The sequence below is a fragment of the Lolium rigidum genome, chromosome 5 (assembly GCF_022539505.1).
Source record: "Lolium rigidum isolate FL_2022 chromosome 5, APGP_CSIRO_Lrig_0.1, whole genome shotgun sequence".
NCBI classification, from domain to species: Eukaryota; Viridiplantae; Streptophyta; class Magnoliopsida; order Poales; family Poaceae; genus Lolium; species Lolium rigidum.
This window is the reverse complement of record NC_061512.1, coordinates 108,759,399-108,770,578: the sequence shown is the minus strand read 5'-3', so window position 1 is coordinate 108,770,578 and position 11,180 is coordinate 108,759,399. Positions and strand designations below refer to the sequence as shown.

Here is an 11,180-nt window from a genome sequence, read left to right as displayed (position 1 = left end):
ATGTGACGGAATAAAAATATAGTTTCACTAGAGGTGACATGATAAGTTGTCGATGAAGAAGGGATGCCTTGGGCATCCCCAAGCTTAGATGCTTGAGTCTTCTTAAAATATGCAGGGATGAACCACGGGGGCATCCCCAAGCTTAGAATTTTTACTCTTCTTGATCATATTGTATCATCCTCCTCTCTTGACCCTTGAAAACTTCCTCCACACCAAACTCAAAACAAACTCATTAGAGGGTTAGTGCATAATTGAAAATTCATATATTCAGAGGTGACATAATCATTCTTAACACTTCTGGACATTGCACAAAGCTACTGAAAGTTAATGGAACAAAGAAATCCATCAAACATAGCAAAAGAGGCAATGCGAAATAAAAGGCAGAATCTGTCAAAACAGAACAGTCCGTAAAGACGAATTTTTCTGGGGCACTTAACTTGCTCAGATGAAAATGCTCAAATTGAATGAAAGTTGCGTACATATCTGAGGATCACGCACGTAAATTGGCAGATTTTTCTAAATTTCCTACAGAAGGGGCTGCTCAATTTCGTGACAGTAAGAAATCTGTTTCTGCGCAGTAATCCAAATCTAGTATTGACTTTACTATCAAAGACTTTACTTGGCACAACAATGCAATAAAATAAAGATAAGGAGATGTTGCTACAGTAGTAACAACTTCCAAGACTCAAATATAAAACAAAAGTGCAGAAGTAAAATAATGGGTTGTCTCCCATAAGCGCTTTTCTTTAACGCCTTTCAGCTAGGCGCAGAAAGTGTGAATCAAGTATTATCGAGAGATGAAGCATCAACATCAATAGGTATCTTCTTGTTGGTTTCCCCTCAATGGAGATGGCATCGTCTGCAATAAGTGATCTTCAGCCTTTCGTTCGGCGACGAGATCTTCTTCCCGGCGTCAATGGTGGTGTTGAACAGTCACAATTTTCTAGGTATGGGTCTTCGGATCTTGATTCGCCAGATCGATTTTGGATCTTTTGTCGTTGTTGCCGCGAGGAGGATTATCCTCGCAGTTTTTGTCCCGGCTGCTACGTCCTCGGCAATGGTGATTCGTACTCTCGGCTCTCCATCGACGACGACAAAGCTAGTCGGTTATTATTCCACGATATACTTGGTGTTGGTACTCTTGCCGATGTTGTATGACTGCTCTAATGGTTGCGTGCGTGCACGCAGTCTTGGCATTGCGGCTCAAAAAATTATGGGAGAACTTTCGTCGGTATCTACAGGTCTATGGTTCACTATCTATCTTTGGCTGCCTTCAGAAGAGTACAAGATTGTGTTCTGGAAGAAAAAAGAAATTGAAGACCTCGAAGATTTGTTACTATCTTTTAGACTTTATTTTGTTATCACTGAAGTCAGTTCATGTATCTCTACCATGTACTATTTATTGCTATGAATATATGTGGTATTGATTGTCAAAAAAAAAAAAAAACATCAATAGGTATCTTAGATGCTCCATCATCCGTAGTGGTGCTAAGGGCTTTGTCAATTTTAGGCCTATAATAGTTTTTTGGCTTAGGCAATTTAGAGACATACATGAACTTTTGCTCCTTTCCCACATAAGCTTTCTCCTTAAACTTAAGAGAAAAAAAGTTGAACCCAAGGTTCCCATAGCTTCTTCAAGTTCACTAATCCTATGGGTTCGATTATCATGAGTAGCACAAGTTTCTAAAACGACAATTCTCTCATTGATTCCACTTAGAGTTTTATCAAGTTTATAAGTGTTATTAAGTAATATTCCCAATTTAGTCTCAACACTTGGAAAAAATTTCTCTATGGCCTCCAACTTTTTCATGACATCTTCAAGAGAGATTTCAATTTTAGCTTCATTAACAGGTGGTATTCCAACTAGACTCTCAATGATGCAACTAGCTTCTAAAGCCGGAGTGCCTAGAAAATTACCTCCCGCAAGAGTATCAAGAACATACCTATTCCAGCTAGAGATACCAACATAAAAGTTCCTAAGTAGGATAATAGTGGAGTGTTTCTTAATGCACCTATGACGAGCATCACTAAATCTATACCAAGCATCTTTAAAACTTTCTCCCCCTTGTTGCTTAAACGAACGGACTTCAACTTCAGGATTACTCATTTTTAGCAGTAGTAAATAAAGCAAACTAAATAAAGTAGAGTAAATGCAAGTAACTAATTTTTTTGTGTTTTTTATATGAAGAACGCAAACAAGACAGTAAATAAAGTAAAGCTAGCAACTAATTTTTTTGTATTTTGGATATAAAGAGAAAACAAAGCAGTAAATAAAATAAAGCAAGACAAAAACAAAGTAAAGAGATTGGATGTGGGAGAGTCCCCTTGCAGCGTGTCTTGATCTCCCCGGCAACGGCGCCATAAAAAGTCTTGCTGGCGTGTAGTTGGCACGTTCGTTGGGAACCCCAAGAGGAAGGTGTGATGCGCACAAAAGTAAGTTTTCCCTCAGTAAGAAACCAAGGTTATCGAACCAGTAGGAGTCAAGGAACACGTGAAGGTTGTTGGTGCCGGAGTGTAGTGCAGCGCAACACCAGAGATTCCAGCGCCAACGTGGAACCTGCACAACACAATCACAATACTTTGCCCCAACTTAACAGTGAGGTTGTCAATCTCACCGGCTTGCTGTAAACAAAGGATTAAATGTATAGTGTGGAAGATGATGTTTGTTTGCGAAGAACAGTAAAGAACAGAGTTTGCAGTAGGTTGTATTTCAGATGTAAAGAATGGACCGGGGTCCACAGTTCACTAGTGGTGTCTCTCCCATAAGATAAATGGCATGTTGGGTGAACAAATTACAGTTGGGCAATTGACAACTAGAGAGGGCATAACAATGCACATACATATCACGATGACTACTATGAGATTTAATCAGGGCATTACGACAAAGTACATAGACCGCTATCCAGCATGCATCTATGCCTAAAAAGTCCACCTTCGGGTTATCATCCGAACCCCTTCCAGTATTAAGTTGCAAACAACAGACAATTGCATTAAGTATGGTGCGTAATGTAATCAACACAAATATCCTTAGACAAAGCATTGATGTTTTATCCCTAGTGGCAACAGACACATCCACAACCTTAGAACTTTCCGTCACTGTCCCGGATTCAATGGAGGCATGAACCCACTATCGAGCATAAATACTCCCTCTTGGAGTTACAAGTATCAACTTGGCCGAGCCTCTACTAGCAACGAAGAGCATGCAAGAACATAAACAACATATATGATAGATTGATAATCAACTTGACATAGTATTCCATATTCATCGGATCCCAACAAACACAACATGTAGCATTACAAATAGATGATCTTGATCATGATAGGCAGCTCACAAGATCTAACATGATAGCACAATGAGGAGAAGACAACCATCTAGCTACTGCTATGGACCCATAGTCCAGGGGTGAACTACTCACACATCAATCCGGAGGCGATCATGGTGATGAAGAGTCCTCCGGGAGATGATTCCCCTCTTCGGCAGGGTGCCGGAGGCGATCTCCCGAATCCCCGAGAAGGGATTGGCGGCGGCGGCGTCTCTGGAAGGTTTTCCGTATCGTGGCTCTCGGTACAGGGGTTTTCGCGACGAAGGCTATAAGTAGGCGGAAGGGCGGAGTCGGAGGGCTGACGAGGGGCCCACCCCATAGGGCGGCGCGGGCCCCCCTCTGGCCGTGCGGCCCTATGGTGGCGGCGCCTCGTCGCCCCACTTCGTATCCCTTTCGGTCTTCTGGAAGCTTCGTGGAAAAATAAGACCCTAGGCGTTGATTTCGTCCAATTCCGAGAATATTTCCTTTGTAGGATTTCTGAAACCAAAAACAGCAGAAAACAACAACTGGCTGTTCGGCATCTCGTCAATAGGTTAGTGTCGGAAAATGCATAATAATGACATAAAGTGTGTATAAAACATGTGAGTATCATCATAAAAGTAGCATGGAACATAAGAAATTATAGATACGTTTGGGACGTATCAGGGGCCACCCAAACCGACGTCCCCCCTATATAAAGAGGGGAGGGGGCAGGGGGCGCACAATCTTCATACCCTAACCCTGGCCGCCCCTCTCTCCTCCACCACAATCCTTCTCCGACTTGGCGAAGCCCTGCAGTTTTTCTCCTCCACCACAACCACCACACCGTCGTGCTGCTGGGATTCCGAGGAGAGCTACCACACCTCCGCTGCCCGCTGGAACGGGGAGAGGATGGACTTCATCGACACCGTACGTGCGACCGAGTACGGAAATGCTGCCGGATTGCAGAACAGGACGATCGGCTTCATCAACAACGAGATCTGATCTCATAAGGCTTTGGATCTTCGATGGTTAGTCTCTCATACATCTCGTTGTTCAGATCTTCATAGATTAGATCTTGGCTTTTCCTAGATTGGATCTTGGTTTTGTTCTTATTCACGGTAGAATTTTTTGTTTTCCGTGCAACGAACCCATCAATAATTCCAACATTCTTAGCTGAAATCACACTGAAAGAAAAGATGCTCTAGAGTTTTCTCCGTCGGGCTTTGATAGAGTAGACATAAGTAGTTTGTCCCAATATTATAGTTTCTACACTTGAGCATGTTCCTGGTATTAAGACGGCCAGAAAAGCAACCAGCCAAAGAACTTCACTCCAGGAGTGCATTTAGACTTCCAAATCCATTTGAAAGTTGGGTGTGGTGTATGATCGTTGAAACAAAATTTATAGAATTGACTGGAGGTAGAAGATTCGGTACCCCATTATATACCCAACTATCTAACATGTGAGCATCAAGCTGAATATGAGTTGTTTGAACCTTCAATTCCCTCACTTCTGCCATTGCCTCTGGGGATAAAGGTAGATAGAAAATTTCTGAGAGGTGAGATATCTTCGTTTAGAGCATATGAAAAGGCTCGTCGAAATCTTTCAGCGGCTAGCTCCTTGAGCCATAAATCTTTCCAGAACAAGACTGAAGAGCCATTACCTATCTGAGAGGATGTTACACCTCTGAAAATGAGCATCAATTTCTGGATATCCTTCCACCAATGTGATCCACATGGATCCAAGGCATGAGGTATTTTGTTCTGATAATATATATTCCATAAAGGGTGTACACCTTATTATAGAACTTGTGAAGATATTTGAGAAGAAATGCATCATTTTGTACTTTTAAATTCAGAATACTTACATCTCCTTTATCCTTTGGTCTGCAAACCATGTCCCAAACTGCAAGAGGATTACACTTCTCCCCATCACCAGTCTTTTTGTTCCACACACAATGCATCACGTTTATCTCAGAGTGTACAAGGATTTTAGGATTTATCTTGATTGAGCACATTGTAAAAGTGGCAATAGAAGTTAATAGTGAGTTAATACTAGTGACTCTCGCACTATAGGACATCATGGTGAAGCTTTCTATCATTTTCCTTTCAATTCTGTAAACTAGAGGCATCAAATCTTGAATAGTACGCTTGGTTGTCCTCAGGGGCAAACCAAGGCAGGTGAATGGCATTTTACCAACTATACGTCGCACTGATGCAGCCAATGGAGAAATCATTGTCTCGGGAACATTAATAGGAATCATAGCAGATTTATGGAAATTAATACAAAGTCCCACAGATTAAGCATTATATTTAGTTACAATACCTTGCATGGTTGCCAATTGGTCAGCTTGAGCAGGCAATATTACAATGGTATCGTCCACATACTGAACTACCGGATAGTCATGGTTATACTTTACTGATAGAGAAGCTCTCAAGAGATTCCTTTTGAATGAATCATTGATAACTAACTGTAAAACATCTTCTGCTAGAACAAAGTAATGGAGATAAGCCCCCCCTCCCCCCGTGGCAACGGAATGAAAAAATAGTATTTTCATCTCCAAGTTTGGTCCAACGTCTAATGCACTGCTTTTTTCAATACTGTCGGAATGGACCTAAAAACCTTCTCAGGTTCACCTTACTATTCCCTTCATTTATTACTCTATCCTTTCAATGTTTTTGTTTGTTGGTAAGTTTAATACATGTCGTACACATAATTTTATTTTCTAAACTTTCGCAGCAACACGCAAGCTATCATCTAGTAGACTAGTCAAAATAGGAAGTATCATACACTAGTATCATGCACATGATACTAGTTTATGATATCAACCCCACAATACTTTAGTATCATAAGATAGTATCATAGTATCATTATATTTAATGTTTTGTAGAATCTCAATGCAAATGTGTGTACATGATGTGTTTGCCATTAAGTTTTTTAGTTTTACGTGCTATGATACGGTATCATATTATGATACCACTCTAATCTCCCACCTCATTAATTGGTGTGCCACATCAAATTTTTGCCGACGTGGCATGCATGATACTACTTATGATACTCTCATTGTGGCTAGTTGTATAGGCTGAATCCACCCTCTTTCGCGCATCAGGAGCCGCGAAACAGATCCCGCAAACGTTTACTGTATTTCCGTTTTAGGGTACGTCTATGGGATCTGCGTTTTGGTCCTCCGGCGCGTGCCATAAAACAGATTTCTGGTATTACATATGATACTTTTATAGTACCGTACCGCTGTATAAAGAATCTTTCAGAGATGTTGTAATGGGTGAGAGAGTGCACCAAAGACACACGGCTTCCCCACCTGACCGGTCTTTTCTTTTTCTTTGCCTTCAATCTACGAAAGGTTTCCGGAACTGTTCACTGTCATTGGCCCCTACGCGCGTACTCGGTCTACTCCATGCAGAGTGTCTAGCTTTTCCTAGCTAGCTTTAGTAGACAACCTTTAAGGCTTTAACAGATTTCAGCTGTTCCATGAAGTGTCTCTCTTTTCAAATCTTTGGTCATTCTCACGCAACCTGGGATCAACGTTCATGTATACGACACGCATTATAGCTAGCTAGCACCACTACTCTCTCTGATCCCTTTTAATCAACTCGAATTTATATAAATTTATGCTAAATTTGAGTCAATTAAAAAGAATCGGAAGGAGTACCTATCGCACTGCACACGATCCCTTCTCATACGAGTTTTCTTTTATTCGTAGCAACCGGCTTGATCGAGAGCACCTTCGGCTACATATGAAGAGGTTGAGAGTGATATTCTTCAACGATTCTTTGTTGGAGGAGGAAGAAGACGACATAGATGGCTACAAGATGATCTTATTGAGCATCACTGATGTCTCCATAGCGATTGGTAGTTATGTTGTGTTTTCACTTGTTTGATTTGAAATAGTTTATTACGTTCATTAATTAGGTTTGTAATAATGATTAATTTAATTTATTACATTTAATTCGGTTTGTAATATTGAACTTTGGTTCATATGGTTGATTTGCAAAAAAATGTCCTCTAATCTACTGGGGATCGAATCTGTGGTGCACAATTTAGAGAATTAAATATAGAAAGTTAAGATATAGAGAGTTGTTTTGTTCTCTAAATTTTAGGTGATCGGTTAGAGATGGTTAAAACAAGTACACTCTACATATACGTCGCCCCCTCACACACGCAACCCTCCCTCTCTCGTATATATATGGAGCAAACACGCAAGCTGATTAAGGTGAGGCTAAAAAGTTTAACACAATGGACAAGTACAACGTAAGGATAGAGCACGAACCATCCATGGGCTCTAGCAGCTGGGTGGTGGAGATGGAGAAGACGATCGGCGTCATCGACCCGGCGGTGGAGATGGCGCGGTGGAAGAGGCACTCCATCTACCTGGTGCCGGAGCGAATCAAGAACCTGCACAACAGCAAGGCGTACCGGCCGGAGCTGGTGTCACTGGGCCCCTTCCACCACGGCGAGCCCGACCTGCTCCCCATGGAGGAGCACAAGCGCCGGGCGGTGGTGCACCTGGTCAAGCGCTCCCGCAAGCCGCTGCGGCAGTTCGTCGCCGCCGTGGCGGAGGTGACGCAGCAGCTTCAGGACGCCTACAAGGACCTCGGCGACGAGTGGCGAGGGCCGGACAACTGCGAGCGGTTCGTAGAGCTCATGGTCACAGACGGCTGCTTCCTGCTGGAGGCCATGAGGATGGACGCGCTGCAGGGGAAGGTACACGAGGATTACGCGCCCAACGACCCAGTCTTTAGCCAGTACGGCTACCTGTACTTGTGGCTATATATCCAATCTGACATGCTAGTCATGGAGAATCAGCTGCCTCTGCTTCTTCTCCACAGGCTACTACTCGTTCTAGATCATGAAAGATATCAGGTATTACCGACTTACAAAGTTACCAACAAATTCAGTAATTAGTTTTTCTCCGTTTTCCTTTCTTTTTTTCACTAAAACCTTTTTTAAGAACAATGTGCTAAAATTTAAGACGTTGCAAGTATGTATGTGCCCACTCACAACTTTTTCTAAACACAATGAAGTTTCCAAACTAATAATGCAGGATGCACCCTGGGTCTAACTATGTATATATGTCAACTGGTTGCTGCAGAACGCTCGAGAGATCAGCAAGTTGGTGCTTGATTCCCTATGTCCGTGGCACCGACACATGGTTGATACTAATCCTCCGGGGCTCCATCCCCTCGACATCTTACACCAAAGCCTCACCCATGATGACCACCAAGACCGCAAAGGATCAAAAGCGTATGTCATGCCCCCTGCAATGGAGATCCACGAAGCAGGAATCATCTTCAAGGTGAGTGACACTGACAACCTCCTGGACGTCCACTTCAAACACGGCGTGCTAAGCATGCCGGCGATGAGGGTCGACGAAGGCACCGAGAAGAGGTTCCTCAATCTGATGGCATTCGAACGGTTGCACCCTCCTGCTGGCAACGACGTGACGGCGTACGTGATCTTCATGGACAACATGATCAGCTCGGCCAAGGATGTAGCGCTCCTCAGATCTAAGATGATCATCGAGAGTGGATTGGGCAGTGACGAGGAGGTGGCCAAGCTCCTCAACAATACATTAAACAAGGGAGGAGTGATGAGCCCGTCAAGCAGGCTCCACGACGTGCAGCGGCAGGTGAATGCCCACTGCATGAAGAGCTTTAATCGGTGGCGGGCTAACTTCATACAAACCTACTTGAGGAACCCTTGGGTGTTCATTTCCCTCGTCGCCACTGTTATCCTACTAGTCGCCACACTCTTGCAAACCTTCTATACTGTTGCACCCTTTTACAAGCTCACGTCGTAGCAGTTAACTAGTACCACCTAACTAGCATTTGTTCGAGTTTGGATCTATCTAGACACTGGCAAAGGGAGTATGTAAACTAACTTTTAAACGTTGAGTGTGGATGTGAGTGAAATGAGAAATTTCACAACAAATTCAATTATATTTAGTAAAAAGCTAGTAAGCAAATCAGTAGTAACTAGTAAGTCACTTATTAATACGGTCAATAAAAGGATACTACCTCTTTGGCTCTTTCCGTAATTCCGAGTCAAAACTGATTGAGTGATTCATTGGTTTCATCTAATTGAGACTTCCTCTGTTAAGGATTATAAGGCCCTAGTGCCAATGTACTCATACGAATGAGATTAATTAATTAATTACCCTCTTCCATCAATTATTACATGCATGTAGTTTAAACTCTTGCAAAAGAGAAATCCAACGGACCAACTTACGCTTAACATTTTTTCGTGTCATTATTTCTTTCATGCTTGTGATAATAAGAGGGTTGAGTTCTAGTGGTGGAAGTTCTTCATCTCCCTTCCTTTCTGGTTGTTCATATTCTTCAATCATAAGAGGTTCCATCATAGGTATTGAGTCAAGATAATCATTTAATTATTCTTTCTTTGGATCTTCAATAATACCCTCTTCATTCTCTAAGTTTCCCTTTGTATCATCGATCGGAGTACCATAGAACATAGCAGCTAGATCAGTGATGGTTGTACATTCTTGATCTTCAAGGTCCTTGTAGTAAGGTTGGTCTCTAAATTTGGAGAAGTGGAATTTCACTTTCTCTTCCCCAAATTTAAGAGATATAGTCTCCTCTTTGCAATCAATTTTAGCATTAACATGGTTTAAAAATGCTCTTCTAAAGATAACAGGTAAAAGTTGTTCATGTGGCGTATCTATAACAACGAGCTCAATGAGAAAAGTATGCGGACCAACATTTAATTAAACATTCTTAACTATTCCCAGAGGTACTCTAAGAGTTCTATCTTCCATCTAAATAGTAATATAAGTACCGTGAAGAACGGATGGTTCTCTATCTTGTAAAATCAAATGGTAGAAGGTATTAGAAATAACATTTACAGCAGATCCTAGATCACAAAAACCATAATAAGAGAGTCCACCGAAAGAACATGGCAATAAGGGCTTATCAAATTCCTTACTCTTGATCTTACCATTAATAAGTTTCGAAGTGTCTTCTTCCATTTTACTATTTTGCATTGGGAACATGCATTCCTCAAGACTTTTTACCTCTTCAACAACTTCAGATTCCTTGGGTGCTTCTTTAACTATATTAGGAGCGAGTTTTTCTTCGTCAACAAGTTTTGCATGGCTTCATATGCTAGTTCATGCATTCTTTTGGTCTTAGGGAAGATAAGATGATCCTCACAAGGAGGTCTCTCCTGAACTGGACCCAAAGGAGCAGCAATGCAAGCATAACATGTTTTACTCTTTGTAGGTGTCTTCCCAGCGGGCTTACCGTACCCAATCCACCCTTTCATAGGTGCTTTAATTTGATCTACAACATCTTGTATGACATGCAAGACAATATGGATATCCACATGATGTTTTTCAACAAGTTCATCTACTTTTCATGTTGCTACAAAAGCTTTAATGCAGTCATGTTGAATTTTAATTTATCCTTCATCTCCTAGATCAGAAGACCAAGTTTCTCTATTGTGACGAATTGTATCTAGTAATTTCCATGCCATTATGATAGTGAAATCTAGAAAAGATACTCTATAGGCCATATCTATTTCATTTTTATTTGCATCGCTTAGTACTCCATAAAAAACATATATAACATACCAATTAGGTAGATCATGGTGGGGACATTTAATAAGAAAATCATTATATCTCACATAACATCTTAAAAGACTTTCACCTGGTCTATTTTTTAAATAAGAAATAGTACGTATTGCTCCATCAGTTTACTCACGAGATAATAATGACAAGCATGCTTGTGATAAATTCTTCTAGGTGTCCTTAAATTCTATGGACAAAGCTTTATACCAAGCGAGTGCTATTTTGAAAGTGCATGACTTATAACTTTATTTTCATATCATCATAAGAGAAGGTTTTAACTTTAAATGTCTCATAA

General features: G+C 41.4%; 1 protein-coding gene across 1 annotated transcript; it reads left to right on the top strand.

The window, feature by feature from the left end:
* The first annotated feature begins 7,536 nt into the window (after window positions 1–7,536).
* LOC124656243 (UPF0481 protein At3g47200-like) lies at window positions 7,537–9,100 on the top strand. Its single transcript, XM_047195024.1, has 2 exons — window positions 7,537–8,163; window positions 8,393–9,100. The coding sequence occupies exons 1-2, from the start codon at window positions 7,537–7,539 to the stop codon at window positions 9,098–9,100; spliced, it is 1,335 nt and encodes a 444-aa protein (XP_047050980.1).
* The last annotated feature ends 2,080 nt before the right edge of the window (window positions 9,101–11,180 follow it).

Excerpts from the sequence above, each read along its gene's own strand:
- LOC124656243 (XM_047195024.1), top strand. The coding sequence starts at position 7,537 with ATGGACAAGTACAACGTAAGGATAGAGCACGAACCATCCATGGGCTCT. Across the intron at positions 8,164-8,392 it reads TAGATCATGAAAGATATCAG|AACGCTCGAGAGATCAGCAA; the intron begins GTATTACCGACT and ends TGGTTGCTGCAG.